Source organism: Bombina bombina, chromosome 2, assembly GCF_027579735.1.
Source record: "Bombina bombina isolate aBomBom1 chromosome 2, aBomBom1.pri, whole genome shotgun sequence".
NCBI lineage: Eukaryota > Metazoa > Chordata > Amphibia > Anura > Bombinatoridae > Bombina > Bombina bombina.
Window position 1 is genome coordinate 1,037,500,144 of NC_069500.1, and position 25,340 is coordinate 1,037,525,483.

Below are 25,340 nucleotides of genomic sequence, written 5' to 3' on the forward strand. Positions count from 1 at the left end.
TCGGATGTTATGTCATTTAAATTTAAACTTGAACACCTCCGCCTGTTACTTAGGGAGGTTTTAGCGACTCTGGATGATTGTGATCCTATTGTGATTCCTCAAGAGAAGTTGTGTAAAATGGATAAATATTTGGAAGTACCTACTTACACTGATGTTTTTCCGGTTCCTAAGAGAATTTCGGAAATTATTAGAAAGGAATGGGATAGACCAGGTGTACCGTTTTCTCCCTCTCCTAATTTTAAGAAAATGTTTCCCATATCAGATACTATTCGGGACTCATGACAAACGGTCCATAAGGTAGAGGGAGCTATATCTTCTCTAGCTAAGCGTACTACTATACCAATTGAGGATAGTTGTGCTTTTAAGGACCCTATGGATAAGAAGTTAGAGGGTTTACTAAAGAAATTATTTGTTAATCAGGGGTTTCTTTTACAACCTACGGCTTGCATTATTCCAGTAACTACTGCAGCAGCTTTTTGGTTTGAGGCTCTAGAAGAGCCTCTTAAGGTTGAGACTCCGTTAGATGATATCTTAGATAGAATTAAAGCTCTTAAGCTAGCTAATTCTTTTATTACTGATGCCGCTTTTCAAATTGCTAAATAAGCGGCAAAAAATGCAGGATTTGCTATTTTAGCACATAGAGCATTATGGCTTAAATCTTGGTCTGCTGATGTGTCATCAAAACATAAGCTTTTAGCTATTCTCTTTAAAGTTAAGACCCTTTTTGGGCCAGAATTGAAGGAAATCATTTCTGATATTACAGGAGGTAAGGGCCATGCCCTACCTCAGGATGTCAGTTAAAATGAGGGGTAAACAGAATAATTTTCGTTCCTTTCAGAACTTTAAAGGAGGACCCCCTGCTTCATCTTCCTCTTCAAAGCAGGAAGGGACTTTTACCCAATCTAGGTCAGTTTGGAGACCCAATCAGAACTGGAATAAGGGTAAACAATCCAAAAAACCCACTGCTGGTCCTAAGACAGCATGAAGGGGTGGCCCTCGATCCGGGACCGGATCTTGTAGGGGGCAGACTCTCTTTCTTTGCTCAGGCTTGGGCAAGAGATGTTCAGGATTACTGGGCACTAGAAATAGTGACCCACGGTTATCAATTAGAAATCAAGGATTTTCTCCCAAGAGGGAGATTTCATCTTTCAAAATTATCTGCAAACCAGATAAAAAGAGAGGTGTTCTTACGCTGTGTAAAAGACCTTTTACTATGGGAGTAATCTGTCCGGTTCCAAAATCAGGGACAGGGGTTTTACTCAAACCTATTTGTGGTTCCCAAAAAATAGGGAACGTTCAGGCCCATTTTAGACCTCAAGTGTCTAAACAAATTTCTAAGAGTACCATCATTCAAGATGGAGACAATACGAACAATTTTACCAATGATCCAGGAGGGTCAATATTTGACTACCATGGATTTGAAGGATGCTTACCTTCATATTCCTATTCACAAGGATCATCATCGGTTTCTGTAACATTAACAGTATTAACTTGAGTAACTGTTAAATTTAAAGACAATAAAATTGTGTTTTGTGACACCAAATCAGAAAGTGAACACTATGTGAAGTGACACCAGGTTGATTTGGTGTAAATTAATCCTTTTAATATTGGTAGGATATTCTGAACTGTTTAGCTAACAGTCGGATACAAACAGCACAGGAAATTAGTAAGTTAGCAAGGTACTTTGTAGTTCAGGAATAAATGCAAGTAGTAGTCATACAGTCATTAGACATAGAAATCTTATACTTTAGTTAACTAACCGGATCAGATTTGCTTGTCTCCCTTCAGTTGAAGCTGCAGCTGACATGCAGAGATGAGATCCTGTGTTGAGGGAGAGAGGCGCGGTGTTTGGCGTGTGATGTCACCACAATCACTTATCCGGAGCTCAGAAGGATTTCTGACAATATTAAAGCTGAAACAATTATGGAACAAGGTTTGAGAGTTACCTTTGATGAGATTGGATATTACACTCCTTGGTTAGGTAAATCAGTCTGTGAAAATGTGGAACAGGCTGCAGTCTGATTAGCTGAGTGCAGCTGGAAGTCTGTGAAAACTGCAGGCATCCAGTTCAGGGAGAGATGAGACAAAGGCTGAATCAGTCTGAAATATAAATAAACACTCTGAAAGGATTAGATTAGGTTTGCTCACACAGATAGAAATAGTTGAATAGTACTTTGAAATCCTTAGGTTGTTTAAAGTATAGTTAAATTGGTAGTTAGCTCAGGAACAAGTATGTCTCTCAGGGAGTTTTACAAATTACTAAGCAAAGCTTGGGGGTGTGAGCAGGTGTGATAAAGGGAGTGTGTACCTGTGATTGGTTAGTACACCTTAAAGGAAAAGCAGCATAACTGAAATACTCTGACAGTTTCTAAGGTTTTCTTTCTTGGACAAACATTATCAGTTCGTGGCTCTTCCTTTCGGGTTGGCCACAGCACCCAGAATCTTCACGAAGGTTCTAGGGTCTCTTTTGGCGGTTCTCAGACCACAAGGGATAGCTGTGGCGCCTTATCTGGACGATATTCTGATTCAGGTGTCATCATATCATCTGACAAAATCTCACATGGACACAGTGTTGTCTTTTCTGAGAACTCACGGCTGGAAGGTGAACATAGAGAAGAGTTCTCTTGTCCCACAGACAAGGGTTCCTTTCTTGGGAACTCTGATAGACTTGGTAACCATGAAAGTATTTCTGACGGAGGTCAGAAAATCAAAGATTCTGAATACTTGCCGAGCACTTCAGTCCTTTCCTCGGCCATCAGTGGCTCAGTGTATGGAGGTAATTGGATTAATGGTAGCGGCCATGGACATCGTTCCGTTTGCTCGTTTTCATCTCAGACCACTGTGCATGCTCGGTCAGAGGAATGGGGATTATGCAGATTTATCTCCTCGGATAAACCTGGATCAAGAGACCAGAAACTCTCTTCTTTGGTGGTTGTCGCCGGATCATCTGTCCCAGGGGACTTGTTTCCGCAGACCCTCGTAGTGACAACAGATGCCAGCCTTCTGGGCTGGGGTGCAGTTTGGAATTCCCTGAAGGCTCAGGGTGTCTCTACTTCCAATCAATATTCTGGAACTGAGGGCAGTATTCAATGCGCTTCAGGCGTGGCCTCAGTTGGCTTCGGCCAAATTAATCAGATTCCAGTCGGACAATGTAACGACTGTGGCTTATGTCAATCATCAGAGGGGAACAAGGAGTTCCTTAGCGATGATAGACGTATCCAAGATAATCAGTTGGGCAGAGACAGTTGAGATTTCTTTTCTCTCATACGTTCCAGTTAAGGCTCAGGCTTTTCTGAAGTGTGTTTCAGATCTAGAGTTTCAGGGGTAATCGTACCAGTTCTGTTTCAGGAACAGGGTCTGGGGTTTTATTCAAATCTATTCATTGTCATAAAGAAAGAAAACTCATTCAGGCCAGTTCGGAATCTGAAAATTTCGAATCGTTTTGTAAGAGTGCCAACTTTCAAAATGGTGACTATAAGGACTATTCTGCCTTTTGTTCAGCAAGGTCATTATATGTCCATGATAGACTTACAGGATGTATATCTTCATATTCCTATTCATCCAGACCATTATCGGTTTCTGAGATTCTCTTTTCTAGACAGGCATTACAAATTTGTCGCTCTTCCATTTGGCCTAGCGACAGCTCCAAGAATTTTTTCAAAGGTTCTCGGTGCCCTAATCTCTGTAATCAGAGAACAGGGTATTGCGGTGTTTCCTTATTTGGACGATATCTTGGTACTAGCTCAGTCTTTATATTCTGCCGAATCTCACACAAATCAACTAGTGTTGTTTCTTCAAAGACATGGTTGGAGGATCACATTACCAAAAAGTTTCTTGATTCCTCAGACAAGGGTCACCTTTTTAGGTTCCAGATAGATTCAGTGTCCATGACTCTGTCTCTAACAGACAAGAGACTAATAAAATTGGTTTCAGCTTGTCGAAACCATCAGTCTCAATCATTCCCTTCAGTGGCTATGTGCATGGAAGTTTTAGGTCTCATGACTGCAGCATCGGACGCGATCCTCTTTGCTTGTTTTCATGAGACCTCTTCAGCTTTGTATGCTGAATCAGTGGTGCAGGGATTATACAAGGATATCACAATTAATATCCTTGAATCCCAATGTTCGACTCTCTCTAGCTTTTCCGGTTTGGGAGCTGTCTGGGGATCTCTGACAGCACAAGGGGTTTGGAAATCTCAAGAGGCGAGGTTACCAATCAATATTTTAGAACTCTGTGCTATTTTCAGGACTCTTCAGTTTTTGCCTCTGTTGAAGAGAGAACCATTCATTTGTTTTCATACAGACAATATCACAACTGTGGCATATGTCAGTCATCAGGGTGGGACTCACAGTCCCCTAGCTATGAAAGAAGTATCTTTGGATACTTTCTTGGGCGGAATCCAGCTCTTGTCTAATTTCTGCTGTACACATCCCAGATGTAGACAATTGGGAAGCGGATTAACTTAGCCGTCAGACTTTACATCCGGTGGATTGGTCTCTCTATCAAGATGTGTTTTTTTCAGATTGTTCAGATGTGGGTCTTCCAGAAATAGATCTTATAGCTTCCCATCTAAATAAGAAACTTCCCAGGTACTTGTCCAGGTTCAGGGATCCACAGGCGGAGTCGGTAGATGCGTTAGCAGTTCCTTGGTTTTACCAACCAGCTTATATTTTCCTGCCTCTAGTTCTTCATCCAAGAGTGATCTCCGAGATCATCATGGAGCAATAGTTTGTGCTGCAGGTGGCTCCAGCATGGCCTCACAGGTTTTGGTATGCGGATCTTGTCCGGATGTCCAGTTGCCAACCTTGGCCACTTCCTTTAAGACCAGACCTTCTGTCTCAAGGACCGTTTTTCCATCAGGATCTCAAATTTTTAAATTTGAAGGTATGGAAATTGAATGCTTAGTGATAGAGGTTTCTCCGACTCAGTGATTGATACTATGTTACAGGCTTGTAAATCTGTTTCTAGGAAGATTTATTACAAAGATTGGAAGACTTATATTTCATGGTGTTCTCATAAATTCTCTTGGCATTCAGGATGGTTTGGACAAAGGATTGTCTGCAAGTTCCTTGAAGGGTCAAATCTCTGCTCTTTCTGTTTTATTTCACAGAAAGATTGCCAAGCTTCCTGATTTTCACTGTTTTGTGCAGGCTTTAGTCCGTATCAAGCCTGTCATTAAATCAATCTCTCCTCCTTGGAGTCTTACTTTGGTTTTGAAGGCTTTACAGGCTCTTCCTTTTGAAACTATGCATTCTTTGGCTATTAAACTACTTTCTTGGAAAGTGTTGTTCCTTTTGGCTATCTTTAATGCTAGAAGAGTTTCCGAGTTATCTGCTCTTTCTTGTGTGTCTCCTTTTCTGATTTTCCATCAGGATAAGGCAGTTTTGCGGACTTTATTTAAGTTTTTACCGAAAGTTGTGAATTCTAACAACAGTAATAGGGAAATTGTTGTTCCCTCTTTGTGTCCTAATCCTAAGAATTATTTGGAGAGATCCTTACATTCTTTGGATGTGTTGAGAGCTTTGAAATATTATGTTGAAGCTACTTAAGAATTCAGGAAGACTTCTAGTCTATTTGTTGTCTTTTCTGGTCTTAGGAAATGCCAGAAAGCTTCTGCCATTTCTTTGGCATCCTGGTTAAAGCTTTTGATTCATCAGGCTTATTTGGAGTCGGGTCAGGCCCCGCCTCATAGAATTACAGCTCATTCTACTAGATCAGTCTCTTCTTCGTGGGCTTTTAAGAATGAACCTTCAGTTGATCAGATTTGCAAAGCAGCAACTTGGTCTTCTTTGCATACATTTACTAAATTCTACCGTTTTGATGTATTTGCCTCTTCGGGAGCAGTTTTTGGTAGAAAAGTTCTTCAGGCAGCTGTTTCAGTTTGGTTCTTCTGCTTATGTTTTAAGTTTTTTCTTTTCAATTATGAGAAAAACTTATTTTTTTGGATGTGGATTTAATTTTTCAGCGAAAAATGGCGGTTTTTATTTTTATCCCTCCCTCTCTAGTGACTCTTCTGTGGAGTTTCACATCTTGGGTATTACTATCACATACGTCACTAGCTCATGGACTCTTGCCAATTACATGAAAGAAGCATACTTTATGTAAGAACTTACCTGATAAATTCATTTCTTTCATATTGGCAAGAGTCCATGAGACCCACCCTTTTTATGGTGGTTATGTTTTTTTGTATAAAGCACAATTATATTTCCAGTTCCTTTTGTTGATGCTTTTTACTCCTTTTTCTATCACCCCCACTACTTGGCTATTCGTTAAACTGAATTGTGGGTGTGGTGAGGGGTGTATTTATAGGCATTTTGAGGTTTGGGAAACTTTGCCCCTCCTGTTAGGATTGTATATCACATTCGTCACTAGCTCATGGACTCTTGCCAATATGAAATAAATTAATTTATCAGTTAAGTTCTTACATAAATTATGTTATTGTGGTAAAAACAGAGTTTTAGATAAAAAGGAACTATATTGGATACTTAAACTACATTCACGAGTCCCAGTAGGTATGAACAAGGAATGTTACATGTTATTTTATTGATAATTAACTCTGTATTTACCTTCATCTCCTTAGTTATAATTTATAATGTGTAGATTCTATTATGTGATTGAAGACTAGTAATTTATTCTTATGTCTCTATTCTGGCGTATATTAGCAGGGGGGTTCAGTATACCATACAGCATAAGGTTTTTTTCACTTAGATTTTCCATCTTAAAGGGACACTGAACCCAAATTTTTTCTTTCGTGATTACGATAGAGCATGCAATTTTAAGCAACTTTCTAATTTTACTCCTATTATCAATTTTTCTTTGTTCTCTTGCTATCTTTATTTGAAAAAGAAGGCATCTAAGCTTTTTTTTGGATCAGAATTCTGGACAGCACTTTTTTATTGGTGGATGAATTTATCCACCAATCAGCAAGAACAAACCAGGTTGTTTACCAAAAAAGATACCAAGAGAATGAAGAAAATTTGATAATAGAAATAAATTAGAAAGTTGCTTAAAATGTCATGCTCTATTACTTGTAATAATGTAGACTAAAGTATTTTGTCCTTATTTGGAATGTATTTTCATTACTAATTGTCAGGATTTTTTCCCTGTTTTGTTTGCCGTGTGCTGCTGGCAGCCATTTTACTCCCCTCTCTTGCCGACTATGGTGCATTGTGGGGGATGCTGCTCATTTCCTGCACTTCCTTTTATGACCAGACTGGTGTGCATCATCTGTGTGAGACAGGATGCAGTCTCAGAATTGTGATGTAATCACTTATTATTTAAAGGGCCTCTGTTCAGTATGCTTTGCATTTGCGTTGTCTCAGACCTGTTTGTGAGAGTTCCTGTGTATTACCTGGCTGTCTGACATCCTTCCTGGTTCCTGATCCCTGGCTTGTTCCTCACTCTGCTGTTTTCTTTGTTCCTGATTCCGGCTCGTCTGACTATTCGCTTTGGCTCCTGACTCGGCTCGTCTGACTAACAGCTCTGGTTTTGACTCCTGGCTTGTTATTTGACTTGTGGACTTTTTATTATTTTTTTATTATTAATAAAGGGGTGATTATTTTTGCACTTCTCGTCTCAGTCTGATTCCTGGCACCCTGACACTAATTGACCCTGAAAAATTAAATTTCTGTTATTGTCATTGTTTTTAACTGTGTATTAGAAGAAGGGGTAAACTTATCCCTATATAAGGGTTACCGGGTCCCACATGTGTTAGCCTATGATTAAGCGCCACTAGGGGTGGGCGAAATGCATCAGGCCATTTTTCCCTCTTGGCTGTGTGTCTGCCATTCGCATGGACTTTTTATATTTTATGGAAGCCCAATATAGGACTGTTTTTACGGAAATCCATACTTCCAGTGCCTGCACCTTCTTTGTTCCATATTACTGATAGCAGGTTAATCGCCTGCAGCTACGGCACTCCACTCTGAGCCTCTGGATTGGATTATCTTTATCCTGTGGTTCCTGTTCCGGTCTAATCCAGCCGCACGCCATGGATTTTGTTTGTCCGTAAAAAGTATATTAATGTAACCATGTTAACTGTGCAAAACTGGGGAATAGGTAATAAAGGGATTATCTATCTTTTTAAACAATAACATTTTTTGAGTTGACTGTCCCTTTAATGTTAAGTCTCTCAATTACTTGTTATCCAAACAAAATGTACATACACCACTGCTGCTGTCTCTACTATCCCAGGGCTCTGATCTTTCCCATCTGGGAGACATAGCCGACCACCGTGTAGCTTCACTCAATGCTGGTAACAGCCGCTCTTTAGGGTAATTCACTCATTGATGAACACCTGCAGCAACCAACCTGCTTTACAACAGTAGGTTTCTGCAGGTCCTAAGTGGTACTTTAAAGGGAGAGTAAACTGCTGGGTACAACAACCATGGCAGGGTTGCAGCACACAATGCAGTGGATTGCCCTCCTGTGTCTGCAGCTATCCTCAAAGATGGCTTGAAACATTTAGATTGTAATTGTAAGCAAACACTTTTGAAAATACATTGTGGGTCTTTTTGAATCTACAAGTTTTTTGTTCAACCAAACACTTCTAAAGAGATTGTTTGTTTGTTGCAGAAGCATTCTTTATTATAACAAGAAAATAATAATACAAACAAGAAAATATTTAGGACATTCCATGGTATCCTTAAAGCACTAGGCTTTAATTCCGTTAGGACAGCATGGAACGCCTTAACTTTTTCAGTGTCCTGCTCCTTCCTGCTTCTACGAAACAATCAGACTGGAGGAAGTTCCTAGCATAGAAGGCAGTCCCCCATGATCTGATCCCGGTGTTGTTTCGGTTTCCTGCAAATGTTTACTTTTGCCCCCATCATGAAGGGTTTAAAACACTCAAACACTTGTTACAAAAGTGGCTGGTAAATATTTACATTTTCTTAGGTGAGAAAATGATTTGATTGCTTTGCATGACATTACTTCTGCAGAACAGCTTAATGGCTGGTCCAGTTACCTCAGTTTCTTCTCACAAACGGAGAAGGAAATGGTTTACACGTACATCATGTGATCAGAGCTACACCCCTCTTACCTCACAGAAAGGGGAATTGGCTGGGCTCCTACAATCACACACACCTAACCAATATCTGGGACTACAATTCCCCAAAACCTATAATGTCAAAAGCTTCTACTGAACTGTTTTATTCTACTGTGTATTCTACATATTTAAAGGATCAGTAAACACCTTGACATTTATGTTGTGTTGCTATAGAATAACATGCCAGCCAAGTCTTAATGTTGTTGTTTTTTAAATTAACATTTTTTCCCTTCTTCAGTAGGCAAACTCCACCCACTATTTACCTTATTTGGCGGAGACTATTTGGGCTTGAGTCTGCAGACAGCAATGCTAGCCACAATTATATAGTCATATTGTTAGTATAAGTATGTTTTGCATTTGTTATCAGTTATTGCCAATTCGAGAAAGATAAATAGCAGGGTTAGCCTTGATAACAACAGTATGTATTTTAAGTTGAACTTAAAAATCATCAATATTCGGAAGTAAATTGCAGGAAAAGGGTACAAAAGAAATATTGAAAGTATGTTACAAAGTTGTTTCATTACACATAACTAAACATTTTATTTAAAAATCCCAAGGTGTTTACTGTCCTTTTCAACCTTTTTATCCCTGGACCACTACTCATTTTTCACCATATGAAAATGCACATTCTGGACACTGCAAGCTTTCTGCATGCCCAATAAACATTGGTTACTATAGTTTAGGTTAATGTGTACTTAATTTCAAAACTTCTCAACCAACTTACTGTTATGAGTAATTGAAGATATCAGCTCAATCTTATTTTCTTCTGTATCCTGCATGTCCATCAGGGCAATTAGTGTTTCCACTGTGATCAATCAGTGGCCACCTAGAGCCTTGATTAATTAAATGAAAGGGTTTGCCCCACAATATGTATGTCTATGGTTCTACTAAGCAATTGCCATTGCTGAAGAGATGACTGAATGGCAGCTGTAACCCTTTAAGTGACTTCTTATTTTAAAGTGGATAGTCCTTTTGTATGGTATATTCTAGTTTTATTTTTTTCGTTTTACTGATTTAGCATTTTTTACATTTTTAATTTTGTTTTTATGTTCTTTTAGTGATTTGGAACCTGAATGGTTAGAAAGTGTACAGCAGAACGGGGAACTTTTTTATCTTGAACTGAGTGAAAGTGAAGAAGAAACCCTTCTACCTTTAAGTCCTCTTGAGTCACCTGGAGTAAATCATGTTCATTTTTCTGAAAATGAAGCTCAGATCCTTTCAGCTGATCTGAAGAAAGATGGTAAGAAAGTTCAGCAACCTCTCAAAAGACTTGCAAAAATATGGAAGAACAAGCACACTAGTAAGAAAGGTCCAGTGAGGCACAATGGTCAGACTTGTCCAACATCTATTCTCAAGCATCATTCCAGCCACAAGACAGGGTTAATAATGCATCAGCATTATAAAGACATCCGCCTCTATGTCAATCCCAACCATTTACTTGAAAGTGGTCCAGAAGATAAACTTGGCTTGCTTAAGGGGCTGATTGGGATTATTAATCAGTCTTCAAGGAGCAGTAAGAGAGTTGAAATTCAAGGAGTTCAAGATGGATCCCACAGGTCCACAACCTATGGAAAGCTTGTTGTACATGGGTTTGCTGAAGGTAGTCCAGCTATTCGATGTGGACGGATATTTATTGGTAAGTCTACAAACTGCTACACATCTTACTTAGATAGATGGTGGTGTATGTTTTACTGTTTGGTTTTCAGATACTTAAAAAAAAAAAAATCTGTTTTGTGATCTTTTGTATTTATTTTTAATTATTTTAGTGGCGTAGAAACACTATATCAGAATTTGCCCATTAATCTCCGAAACCTATTCAAACAGAAAAAGCAACTCAAAACTAACCAGTTGCTGCATATTGCTTTGTTGCATATCTAAATGTTTACTAACATGATACCTTTACTCTCATTAAGCTTTATACTAATTAGAATACTGACATTTTTAAAAGCTGCAACATCTCCTGAGTAATCAGCTGATATCCAATAATCATAGACATCCACTGGGGCAAAGAAAGAGTTGTCATATGCCCACTGTGGCATAGGCACATGTTTAGAATATGATCCGGGGCATAGGCAACTGAAACAAACACATAATTACTCATTCATATGTTTCACATGAGTGACTAGAAAAGTACTGCTCATGGGCAAGTGGCATAGATCTATGTAGAGAATCTCTGTAACCCAGTACACTACTACATTGGATCCTCTTTTAAAAAACTGAAATGACTCAGATGCAGAGAATAGAAAGAAGCTCCTCTTCAAATTTAGCGGTCATCAGCATCATGCATGATTAAAATATGTGGTACTCTGCATGTTGCAAATAGGAAGAGGTAGAGTAATAGGGATAATGTAGTGAAAAACTTCTGTATCATTACACATATCCATAAGTAGCTTGGGTGACAAATACGGTTCACAAATAGTAATAAGGAGACAGCACAAGTATCCTCAAAGCAAATGGAGGGAGGAAGCTAAACAAGCCCAACTTGTAAAAATCAAGGTCATCCAGCTTCTTCAGTTAAAAATGACCTTTATTAATCGGGACATTGGATCCAAAAATACAGCAATGTTTCGGGTTAAAATTTCCTTAATCATACTTAAAGGGACATGAAACTCAATTTTTTTTCTTTTTTGATGATTCAGAGAGTGCATGTGTTTTTTAAAAAACTGTCTTATATACTTCCATTATATAATTAGTTTTAAAGGTATTTTTGTTGAAAACTATACCTAAGTAGGCCCAGGAGCTGCTGATTGGTGGCTGAACATATATGCCTCATGTTATTGGCTTATTCATGTGTTTTGCTTTCTTTAAGAAAGGATACCAAGAGAATGAAGCAAATTAGATATTAGTAAATTGGAAAGTTGTTAAAAATCATATGCTCTATCTGAATCATGTAAAAAATATTTGGATTTCATGTCCCTTTAAGGGCAATGACTAGCTCGAAACGTTGCTGTGTTGATTAATAAAGGTATTTTTAAATAGAAGTAACACATAGGGTTGCCACTATGGCCATGTTTTCTAGGGTAGCTTTGAGTTACAGATGCTGCAGAATGTGCTAGGGAGAACACGACCTATGTTACCAAACAGCACTATTCATTCTCTATCCAACAGCATTAGTAATGTTGCTTCTGTATGTGTAACTCATAGATTTCCAGAAAAACATGGCCCAGGTGACAATTCTACTAAAAGCAAAAAGTACAGAGTTTTCAAAGACTTTCCTGCGCTGCCTAGTGTTGGCTGGCCTTAAACTCCTGAGATATCAACCCCAATTGATATTGGATATGTTTGTACAGAAAAGAGTTTAGGAGTTTGGGGCGCAAATAAATGCTGCAACTTTTAAGAATGGTTTGAATATGTTACTATATGTATACAAAATCGTGGAAAAACTAAAATGGGTAATTTTGTATTCAGTCAGTTCATTACAATGGTAGACAAAATAGTTAAAAAATATAATCCTTTATTTTATAATAAAATATAAGTTTCTCTATAAAAAGTTCATCTATAAAAAGTTCATCTATAAAAAGTGCATCTATAAACAGTGCATCTATAAAAAGTTCATCTATAAAAAGTTCATCGGAAATCTATAAAAATTGTACCAAATCTATTAAAATATAAAGATACAAAAAGATCATAGAGAGGTATAATGACCTTTCATGTGAATGTAGGAATTATATAAGAGGGGTTTTTAAGTATATTCTGTCTAGGTATGTAGGGATCTAACTAAGAAAAGTGCATATGTGTTGGAAAATATTTATATTTTCCTAAAGATGTGGTCAATATAGATTTGTTAAGTTATATGTGCAATACACCTAGTACATAGAAAACCTAGTGTAGTGTAGCTAAACCTTCAATTCACAATTGTTGCACGTCAGTAGAAATAATTAGTTGGTATTTGTTAGTATGCACTAATTCTACACCTCGAGATATAAATACATATAGTCGATGTTCAAAGAAATATATTAGAAACGGTAATTGGAAGAAAAAGTCTCTGGAGGTGTGATTATTAAATTCTTATTCAAACATGTTTTTTATGTAGCGGAATACAGTCGGCCGACTGAAAAAGATAGCTTTTCCAAACTGAAAAACCAATTGTAGCCTTTGTTACGGTTTGGTGAGTCTATTCATTTATTGCTATTTTTGATCAATAGTCTGATGTACGTTGCCCGGGTTATTTTTCACGTTGCCAGAGCTCTACGGACTAGGAGCAAAAATACAAAATAGTAAGGAACGAGAGTTTTACTTACTTAAATGCTCCTAGCCGATTCTGGAGCCTGGATGTAGATGTCTCTTTGTAGGTGTTGCTGAAAGTAGCTTCTTTTTCGATGTTGTTAACTCAAACAATCTTTTTATATCTTTTTTGCTTATTTTATTAAAAAAAAAAAAAAAAATTCAATTTCTCTCGTTTGTTGAAGAACATTCAAAAAATATTATTTTATACAAAATATAGAATTTTTTTTTTTTTTGTAAGAACTCTTTTTGAAAATATCTAAGCGCACCAATATAAATATTGGTGCGCTTAGATATTTTCAAAAAGAGTTCTTACAAAAAAAAATATTTTTCTATATATTTTGTATAAAATAATATTTTTTGAATGTTCTTCAACAAACGAGAGAAATTGAATTTTTTTTTTTTTTATAAAATAAGCAAAAAAGATATAAAAAGATCGTTTGAGTTAACAAGTTAAGTTGTATGCGCTACATTATAACATTAGACGAATATTTTTCTAGCATAGATTTAATTTCAGCACTTGTTTAAAATCAACACTTTGGTAAACATTTCGCTTGACAAAACAATGTAACCAATCAATTACTTATGAGACCATTATTCAATTGTATGACTAATTAAGATAATAAAGAGACTATTATCCAATTATATGACCGTTTGAAAAAAACTGAAATAGGGTATAAAAAGCCCGCCAAGAAGTATTGCAGTAGTATAGCTTGAAAAAGGCCAAGGTTTACGGCCGAAACGCGTAGCACACTACTGCCATTAAAAACACTATCTATTGTGTTCCCAAGGATACCTACAACATTATCGCTGTTATAAACCGCTTGAACTTTCTTAAGTAAGAGACCGCGATTTCAAAACAAACACTCACAATTTTGCAACAAAGGAGCCGCTATCTGTGAGCGGACCGGAGGACTACACCTGTGCCGGTGCACCTAAGCTGTGAGCAAAAGACGAAGCCAAAACTTCTGAGGACATCGAAAAAGAAGCTACTTTCAGCAACACCTACAAAGAGACATCTACATCTACATCCAGGCTCCAGAATCGGCTAGGAGCATTTAAGTAAGTAAAACTCTCGTTCCTTACTATTTTGTATTTTTGCTCCTAGTCCGTAGAGCTCTGGCAACGTGAAAAATAACCCGGGCAACGTACATCAGACTATTGATCAAAAATAGCAATAAATGAATAGACTCACAAAACCGTAACAAAGGCTACAATTGGTTTTTCAGTTTGGAAAAGCTATTTCTCCAACATAGGTGTGTCCGGTCCACGGCGTCATCCTTACTTGTGGGATATTCTCTTCCCCAACAGGAAATGGCAAAGAGCCCAGCAAAGCTGGTCACATGATCCCTCCTAGGCTCCGCCTACCCCAGTCATTCTCTTTGCCGTTGTACAGGCAACATCTCCACGGAGATGGCTTAGAGTTTTTTAGTGTTTAACTGTAGTTTTTATTATTCAATCAAGAGTTTGTTATTTTAAAATAGTGCTGGTATGTACTATTTACTCAGAAACAGAAAAGAGATGAAGATTTCTGTTTGTATGAGGAAAATGATTTTAGCACCGTAACTAAAATCCATGGCTGTTCCACACAGGACTGTTGAGAGCAATTAACTTCAGTTGGGGGAACAGTGTGCAGTCTCTTACTGCTTGAGGTATGACACATTCTAACAAGACGATGTAATGCTGGAAGCTGTCATTTTCCCTATGGGATCCGGTAAGCCATGTTTATTAAGATAGTAAATAAGGGCTTCACAAGGGCTTATTAAGACTGTAGACTTTTTCTGGGCTAAATCGATTCATTATTAACACATATTTAGCCTTGAGGAATCATTTATTCTGGGTATTTTGATATGATTATATCGGCAGGCACTGTTTTAGACACCTTATTCTTTAGGGGCTTTCCCTAATCATAGTCAGAGCCTCATTTTCGCGCCGGTATGGCGCACTTGTTTTTGAGGACAGCATGGCATGCAGCTGCATGTGTGTGGAGCTCTGATACATAGAAAAGTCTTTCTGAAGGCATCATTTGGTATCGTATTCCCCTTTGGGCTTGGTTGGGTCTCAGCAAAGCAGATTCCAGGGACTGTAAAGGGGTTAAATATAAAAACGGCTCCGGTTCCGTTATTTTAAGGGTTAAAGCTTCCAAATTTGGTGTGCAATACTTTTAAGGCTTTAAGACACTGTGGTGAAATTTTGGTGAATTTTGAACAATTCCTTCATACTTTTTCGCAATTGCAGTAATAAAGTGTGTTTAGTTTAAAATTTAAAGTGACAGTAACGGTTTTATTTTAAAACGTTTTTTGTGCTTTGTTATCAAGTTTATGCCTGTTTAACATGTCTGAACTACCAGATAGATTGTGTTCTGACTGTGGGGAAACCAAGGTTCCTTCTCATTTAACTATATGTATTTTATGTCATAAAAAATTTTAGTAAAAATGATGCCCAAGATGATTCCTCAAGTGAGGGGAGTAAGCATGGTACTGCATCATCCCCTCCTTCGTCTACACCAGTCTTGCCCATACAGGAGGCCCCTAGTACATCTAGTGCGCCAATACTCCTTACTATGCAACATTTAACGGCTGTAATGGATAATTCTATCAAAAACATTTTAGCCAATATGCCCACTTATCAGCGAAAGCGCGACTGCTCTGTTTTAGAAAATTCTGTAGAGCATGAGAACGCTGATGATATGGTTTCTGAAGGGCCCCTACACCAGTCTGAGGGGGCCAGGGAGGTTTTGTCTGAGGGAGAAATTTCAGATTCAGGAAACATTTCTCAACAAGCTGAACCTGATGTGATTACTTTTAAATTTAAGTTGGAACATCTCCGCGCTCTGCTTAAGGAGGTGTTATCCAATTTGGATGATTGTGATTATCTGGTCATTCCAGAACCACTATGTAAAATGGAAAAGTTCTTAGAGGCCTCGGGGCCCCCCGAAGCTTTTCCTATATCCAAGCGGGTGGCGTACATTGTTAGTAAAGAATGGGACAGGCCCGGTATACCTTTAGTACCTCCCCCCATATTTATAAAATTGTTTTCCTATAGTCGACCCCAGAAAGGACTGATGGCAGACAGTCCCCAAGGTCGAGGGGGCGGTTTCTACTCTACACAAGCGCGCCACTATACCCATAGAAGATAGTTGTGCTTTCCAAGATCCTATGGATAAAAAATTAGAAGGTCTGCTAAAGATGTTTGTTCAGCAAGGTTCCCTTCTACAACCAATTGCATGCATTGTCCCTGTCACTGCAGCCGCGTGTTTCTAGTTTGATGAGCTAGGAAAGGCGATTATTAGTAATTCTTCTTCTTATGAGGAGATTATGGACAGAATTCGTGCTCTTAAATTGGCTAATTCTTTCACCCTAGACGCCACCTTGCAATTGGCTAGGTTAGCGGCGAAAAAATTCTGGGTTTGCTATTGTGGCGCAGAGCGCTTTGGTTAAAATCTTGGGCAGCGGATGCGTCTTCCAAGAACAAATTGCTTGACATTCCTTTCAAGGGGAAAACACTCTTTGGCCCTGACTTGAAAGAGATTATCTCTGATATCACTGGGGGCAAGGGCCACGCCCTTCCTCAGGATAGGTCTTTTCAAGACCAAAAATAAACCTAAGTTTCGTCCCTTTCGCAGAAACGGATCAGCCCCAAGGGCTACGTCCTCTAAGCAGGAAGGTAATACTTCTCAAGCCAATCCAGCCTGGAGACCTATGCAAGGCTGGAACAAAGGAAAGCAGGCCAGGAAACCTGCCACTGCTACCAAGACAGCATGAAATGCGGGCCCCCGATCCGGGACCGGATCTGGTGGGGGGCAGACTCTCTCTCTTCGCTCAGGCTTGGGCAAGAGATGTTCTGGATCCTTGGGCGCTAGAAATAGTCTCCCAAGGTTATTCTCTGGATTTCAAGGGGCTTCCTCCAAGGGGGAGGTTCCACAGGTCTCAGTTGTCTTCAGACCACATAAGAAGACAGGCATTCTTACATTGGGTAGAAGACCTGCTAAAAATGGGAGTGATTCATCCTGTTCCATTAGGAGAACAAGGGATGGGGTTCTACTCCAATCTGTTCATAGTTCCCAAAAAAGAGGGAACGTTCAGACCAATCTTAGATCTCAAGATCTTGAACAAGTTTCTCAAGGTTCCATCATTCAAGATGGAAACCATTCGAACACTTCTTCCTTCCATCCAGGAAGGTCAATTCATGACCAAGGTGGATTTCAAGGATGCGTATCTACATATTCCTATCCACAAGGAACATCATCGGTTCCTAAGGTTTGCATTCCTGGACAAGCATTTCCAGTTCGTGGCATTTTCTTTCGGATTAGCCACTGCTCCTAGGATTTTCTCATAGGTACTAGGGTCCCTTCTGGCGGTGCTAAGACCAAGGGGCATTGCTGTAGTACCTTACTTGGACGACATTCTGATTCGAGCGTCGTCCCTTCCTCAAGTAAAGGCTCACACGGACATTGTCCTGGCCTTTCTCAGATCTCACGGATGGAAAGTGAACGTGGAAAAGAGTTCTCTATCTCCGTCAACGAGGGTTCCCTTCTTGGGAACTATAATAGACTCCTTAGAAATGAGGATTTTTCTGACAGAAGCCAGAAAAACAAAACTTCTAGACTCTTGTCGGATACTTCATTCCGTTCCTCTTCCTTCCATAGCGCAGTGCATGGAAGTGATAGGTTTGATGGTAGCGGCAATGGACATAGTTCCTTTTGTGCGCATTCATCTAAGACCATTACAACTGTTCATGCTCAGTCAGTGGAATGGGGACTATTCAGACTTGTCTCCGAAGATACAAGTAAATCAGAGGACCAGAGACTCATTCCGTTGGTGGCTGTCCCTGGACAACCTGTCACAAGGGATGACCTTCCGCAGACCAGAGTGGGTCATTGTCACGACCGACGCCAGTCTGATGGGCTGGGGCGCGGTCTGGGGATCCCTGAAAGCTCAGGGTCTTTGGTCTCGGGTAGAATCTCTTCTACCGATAAATATTCTGGAACTGAGAGCGATATTCAATGCTCTCAAAGCTTGGCCTCAGCTAGCGAGGGCCAAGTTCATACATCAACCATCAGGGGGGAACAAGGAGTTCCCTAGCGATGGAAGAAGTGACCAGAATCATTCTATGGGCGGAGTCTCACTCCTGCCACCTGTCTGCTATCCACATCCCAGGAGTGGAAAATTGGGAAGCGGATTTTCTGAGTCGTCAGACATTGCATCCGGGGGAGTGGGAACTCCATCCGGAAATCTTTGCCCAAGTCACTCAACCGTGGGGCATTCCAGACATGGATCTGATGGCCTCTCGTCAGAACTTCAGAGTTCCTTACTACGGGTACAGATCCAGGGATCCCAAGGCGGCTCTAGTGGATGCACTAGTAGCACCTTGGACCTTCAAACTAGCTTATGTGTTCCCGCCGTTTCCTCTCATCCCCAGGCTGGTAGCCAGGATCAATCAGGAGAGGGCGTCGGTGATTTTGATAGCTCCTGCGTGGCCACGCAGGACTTGGTATGCAGATCTGGTGAATATGTCATCGGCTCCACCATGGAAGCTACCTTTGAGAGACCTTCTTGTTCTAGGTCCGTTCGACCCACTCCAGCTGACTGCTTGGAGATTGAACGCTTGATCTTATCAAAGCGAGGGTTCTCAGATTCTGTTATTAATACCCTTGTTCAGGCCTGAAAGCCTGTAACCAGAAAAATTACCACATAATTTGGTATATCTGTTGGTGTGAATCTGCAGGATTCCCTTGGGACAAGGTTAAGATTCCTAAGAGTCTATCCTTCCTTCGAGAAGGATTGGAAAAAGGATTATCTGCAAGTTCCTTGATGGGACAGATTTCTGCCTTGTCTGTGTTACTTCACAAAAAGCTGGCAGCTGTGCCAGATGTTCTAGCCTTTGTTCAGGCTCTGGTTAGAATCAAGCCTGTTTACAAAATTTTGGCTCCTCCTTGGAGTCTCAACATAGTTCTTTCAGTTCTTCAGGGGGTTCCGTTTGAACCCTTACATTCCGTTGATATTAAGTTATTATCTTGGAAAGTTTGTTTTTGGTTGCAATTTCTTCTGCTAGAAGAGTTTCAGAATTATCTGCTCTGCAGTGTTCTTCTCCTTATCTGGTGTTCCATGCAGATAAGGTGGTTTTGCGTACTAAACCTGGTTTTCTTCCAAAAGTTGTTTCTAACAAAAACATTAACCAGGAGATAGTTGTGCCTTCTTTGTGTCCTAATCCAGTTTCAAAGAAGGAACGTTTGTTGCACAACTTGGATGTAGTTCGTGCTCTCAAATTTTACTTAGCAGCTACTAAGGATTTCAGACAAACTTTGTCTTTGTTTGTTGTTTATTCTGGTAAACGGAGAGGTCAAAAAGCAACTTCTACCTCTCTCTCCTTCTGGATTAAAAGCATTATCCGATTGGCTTATGAGACTGCCGGACGGCAGCCTCCTGAAAGAATCACAGCTCACTCCACTAGGGCTGTGGCTTCCACATGGGCCTTCAAGAACGAGGCTTCTGTTGATCAGATATGTAAGGCAGCGACTTGGTCTTCACTGCACACTTTTTCTAAATTTTACAAATTTGATACTTTTGCTTCTTCTGAGGCTATTTTTGGGAGAAAGGTTTTGCAAGCCGTGGTGCCTTCCATTTAGGTGACCTGATTTGCTCCCTCCCTTCATCCGTGTCCTAAAGCTTTGGTATTGGTTCCCACAAGTAAGGATGACGCCGTGGACCGGACACACCTATGTTGGAGAAAACAGAATTTATGTTTACCTGATAAATTACTTTCTCCAACGGTGTGTCCGGTCCACGGCCCGCCCTGGTTTTTTTAATCAGGTCTGATAATTTATTTTCTTTAACTACAGTCACCACGGTAACATATGGTTTCTCCTATGCAAATATTCCTCCTTAACGTCGGTCGAATGACTGGGGTAGGCGGAGCCTAGGAGGGATCATGTGACCAGCTTTGCTGGGCTCTTTGCCATTTCCTGTTGGGGAAGAGAATATCCCACAAGTAAGGATGACGCCGTGGACCGGACACACCGTTGGAGAAAGTAATTTATCAGGTAAACATAAATTCTGTTTTTTTTCAGTCGGCCGACTGTATTCCGCTGCATAAAAAACATGTTTGAATAAGAATTTAATAATCACACCTCCAGAGACTTTTTCTTCCAATTACAGTTTCTAATATATTTCTTTGAACATCGACTATATGTATTTATATCTCGAGGTGTAGAATTAGTGCATACTAACAAATACCAACTAATTATTTCTACTGACGTGCAACAATTGTGAATTAAAGGTTTAGCTACACTACACTAGGTTTTCTATGTACTAGGTGTATTGCACATATAACTTAACAAATCTATATTGACCACATCTTTAGGAAAATATAGACAATTCTACTAACAAACAGTTCCAGAGAAGGTGCTGTTTAATATCTCCATGGTTCTGAAGCAAATATTGGCACAAATGTAAACACTGGAGGGTCACATCTTGCACCTTAATTTGGACAACCCTGATATAGTGGTTAGAAAAATTCATAGCAGCAAAGTTTTTAATCCGTAAACGAAAATCCATTTGAGGTGCATCTAACTAGAGAAACACTGCTTTATATCATTTTAAAAGTGTCTTTAAATTTTTGATTTTTTATTTTTTTTACAATTTTAGGAGATACTTTAGTTGCTGTTAATGATGTGGACGTTAACACTGAAAATATCGAAAGAGTTTTATCCTGCATCCCAGGTCCTATGCAGGTAAAGTGTTTGTAATATATTTCTCTTTTTTTTAGTGCATATCCACTATCATCTTAACCTTTTGGCGTTCTATTCCGTCCAAACAGCGATGGGCTTTAGCGCCGTTAGGACGGAATACAAGGTCATGGCTGTTTGGCTGTCCTGAATAACTAATAAATGTTAATTTTCCATTGTTCTCTGTAAGTATTGAGCTTTGGCTTACAGACAGATATATGATAAGTTAGCAAGTGTGTGTTCACAAAGTTATAACATAATGAGATCTCGTTTTACCTGCAAGATCAACCCTTTGTAATAGGCTGTGGTTTCAAAGCACCACACTAGCAACTTCATACACACAAATAAACCTCAAAATGCAATTTCTGATACATTCTATTCTCTGCAGCTGGTATAACAAGTTTACAGTATACTGTCCCTTTTAATTTTCTTAAAATGCAATGCAATATACTTTCATTTTTTATTTTACCACTTTTCAGTTTACTTAGGACTGGAAATTGTGGGTTTTCACATTTTGAGACTTGAAAGTGGACATGACAGACCTTACATGCCTAACATTTGTCCATGATTTGCCTCATTAGTGTTGATCTGATAATTTTGCTTCCAAAGTAACAGTGCCAATCCTTGTCAACTATAAATTGGCTCCTCTAAATACGCCAAGTAAAGGTTGCAGTCTGACTTCTTTTTTGTTGCACTAGTTTTTAAGGTGTTAATGCATTCCAAAAAATGACAATCACATAGTATGTGAATTTATTACAAGACTGCAGAGCAATCTTGTAATTACAAGTTATTTACAGTCCCTTTAAGTTGAAGGGCAGCAATGCACTACTTGGACCTAGCTGAACACATCTGGTGACCCAATGATAAGAAGTATATCTGTGTATCCACCAATAACCAGCTAGCTTCTAATAATTCATTGCTGCTCCTGAGCTTACCTAGGGCAGGGTTCTTCAAAATTTTATCCCCAAGACCCGGTGCCATGATACCACATACCTTTTGCGACCCTATTTTCCTTTTTAATATGAGGAGAGTCCACGGCTTCATTCATTACTTGTGGGAATACAGAACCTTGCCACCAGGAGGAGACAAATACCTCCCCCACTCCCCTCATCCCCCAGTCATTCTTTGACTTTCATCACAGGAGGATGGCAGAGAAGTGTCAGAAGATTTGGAGTAGTCTCTTATGGAGGGTAGTACCCTTCGGTATGGGACTGGAGTTTTAAGTAGCCTTGTCAGCCTCTCAGTGAGAGCATTGACGAATGTTAGGGTCTGGAGATGCAGGGAGAGTCTTTCTGCGAAACCATCCAGACTCGTATTAACAGCTCCTAAGCAATCAGCGTTGACGAGTTTCACGGCCTGCTTCTATCACTCAAGTCCATGTCAGGTGCGATGCTACAAGACTGTGAAACTTGAGAGGCTGTGTGTCCCACAGCGGTGATTCCGGTAAGATCGTTTCATTTTATACTCCTATGATAACGCAAGAAGACAGAGTCACCGTGTTTATCTGTATAGAATCAAAGGTTAATATCTCCGGAAGGGGATCATTGAACAGGGGGGATTTACGCATACTTTGCTTTATTATGTTTTATGCTGCGACATGTGTGAGATGAGGCTCAGGCAGATGTTAGAACATTTAGGTTTTACTTTCGTTTTGGATATTGCGCAGCCTGTTAGATTAGGCGCGCTTCTCCAGGAGCAGGGGCGGTTCTGCATGGCGCACCATGTGACCGGGTGTGATCTCATTGATTTCCTCTTTCCTGACCATGTGGTTTACAGGAGACGAAGTGGTTCACTCTGTGGGGCCTGGGTCATAGGAGGTGGTGAGTGCCCTAGACATTGGGGGTATAAAGGTGCCATTTATCTTTTTCTATAGTCTATCTTAAAAGCGCAAGCTATGGAGGACTCTGATACGTTAGAGTGTACTCCCTCTTTACCTAAATCTATTACCTGTTTTTATTGTGAGGAGGCTACGGTATACCGCCTGCTCAATTATGTTCCACATGCCTTGATAAAGTACTTATATCTAAGAAACCCAAGATGTTTAGTACCACTGAGCCGTCCACCTCCGAGGGGTCTCCGTCCTGTAAAGTGCGTTCTCTGCAGTCATCTCCTATTACACATGCAGCTTCCCAATGCACTGCTGATCCTCCTTTGGGAGGGGCCCTCTTAGCGCCAGACTTTACTGAACAGCTACAAACGGCAGTGTCTGCGTCCTTCAGTGCTTTACCTTGCGCTGCTAAGCGCAAGCGAAAGGTCAAATATTACTATCCTTCCCAGGGGTCATCTACCAACTTGTTGGATTAATCTGATACTAGATTATCCGCAGATGATACCTCAGAGGATTCTCTTTCTGGGTCGGAATCTGCTGACTCTAAACCTCCGGCTGCGGAGGAACCAGACTTTAGATTTAGGATCGAGCACTTACGCTTTTTGTTAAAGGAAGTGTTGGCTACTTTCGTGGTTCCGGAACCTAAACTACCCAAGGAACCTTCTATTCCCAAGCTTGATAAGGTTTATGAGGACAGGGTGGGCCACAGACTTTCCCGGTTCCCGTAAAGATGGCAAATATTAAGAATGAATGGGAGAGACTTGGATGTTCCTTTTCCCCTTCTTCCGTTAAGAAATTGTTCCTGGTTCCGGACTCTCAATTAGAGATGTGGGGTTCTGTCCCTAAGGTGTATGGAGCTATCTCCACGCTGGCTAAGCGCACTACTATCTCGCTTGAGGATAGTTTGTCGTTTAAGGAGCTCATGGTTAAGAAGCTAAAAACTCTGTTAAGGAAGATATTTTAGCATACGGGGTAGTTGTTTCAACCTACAGCGGCAGTTGCTGCTGTGGCTGGAGCCGCTACCTATTGGGGCGACTCTATCGGAAAGGATTGAGGTGGAAACTCCTCGACGAGATACAGGAAAGAATTAAGGCCTTGAGGGTAGCTAATTCTTTTATCTGTGATGCAAATATGCAGATCATTCGCCTGAATGCCAAGGCATCAGGTTTTCTGTTTTAGCCTGCCCTGGACTCAATCATATCCATGGTCACTGGGGGGCAAAGGTGCCTTTCTACTGCAGGATAAGAAGAATAAACCTAAAGACAGGGTCCTAATTTTCGTCCCTTTCGTTCGGATAAATCCCAACGCCAGCAGCCCTCCGCGAAGCCTGAACAGTCCAAGGGAACTTGGAAACAGTCTCAGTCTTGGAATAAATCCAAGCAGAACAAGAAGCCCCCCAAAACAAAATGGGCATGAAGGGGTGGCCTCCTGTTGGGGGCAGAATATCTCTCTTTGTGGAGGCTTAGCTGGGGGATGTGCTAGACCCCTTGGGTTCTGGAGGTCATCGCTCAGGGTTACAGGATAGGTTTAAAGTCTCCTTTTTTGTGATATTCAGCCCTAAACAGCATATAACATAATCTCCAAAATATATAACCAGAGAGGAGCTCAGATAATGTTTAACCCTATATAACCGCCCACCTAAAATAAGTGCGCATGGGCGGTTAATCGAGTGGGCGGGATTACGGAAATCCCCGGTAATAGATTCCATATCCATGAGGATATTGCTTACAGACCAGAGACGTTGAAAAATTACTTGCAATTGTCTTGCCCTCTAGATCTCCTTAAGGCCCTCTGTGGCCCGGTGTATGGAGGTAATTGGGCTCATGGTGTCCAGCCTAGATATCTTCCCATTCGCCAGGTTCCATCTCAGACCTCTTCAGCTGTGCATGCTGAGGCAATGGAACGGCGACCACTCGGATCTGTCACAATAGATTTCTCTGGACAACCGGTCGAGAGAATCTCTCTCTTGGTGGCTCTGTCCATATCGCCTGTCCCAAGGGACATCCTTCTTGAGACCATCCTGAAAGATTGTGACTACAGACGCAAGTCTATCAGGATAGGGAGCTGTTTGGGGTGCCAGGAAGGCACAGGGTCAGTGGACTCGAGAGGAATCTCTCCTTCCGATCAACATTTTGGAACTTTGAGCAATCTTCAATGCTCTGAAGGCTTGGCCTCTTCTGGGTTTGTCCCAGTTTATCAAATTCCAATCAGACAGCATAACCTCGGAGGCTTACATCAACCATCAGGGGGGAACGAGGAGCTCCCTAACAATGAGGGAAGTATCTGGGATTCTGGAATGGGCGAAGGTCCACACTTGCTCGCTGTCAGCCATCCATATTCCGGGTGTGGACAACTGGCAAGTGGATTTTCTCAGCAGACAATCTTTTCATCCAGGGGAATGGTCTCTCCATCCCGAGGTGTTTAAAGGGACACTGAACCCAATTTTGTTTCTGTCGTGATAAAGATAGAGCATGCAATTTTAAGCAACTTTCTAATTTTCTCCTATTATCAAATTC

At 40.4% G+C, this 25,340-nt stretch overlaps 1 protein-coding gene across 1 annotated transcript in view; it reads left to right on the forward strand.

Moving 5' to 3' along the window:
* INTU (inturned planar cell polarity protein) overlaps nucleotides 1-25,340 on the forward strand; it is a 473,020-nt gene that overhangs the window by 64,597 nt on the left and 383,083 nt on the right. Inside the window, exons 2-3 of the mRNA XM_053703638.1 lie at nucleotides 10,105-10,682; nucleotides 20,917-21,002. Of these exons, the coding sequence (XP_053559613.1) occupies nucleotides 10,105-10,682; nucleotides 20,917-21,002 (664 nt within the window). The remainder of the gene's footprint in view (nucleotides 1-10,104; nucleotides 10,683-20,916; nucleotides 21,003-25,340) is intronic.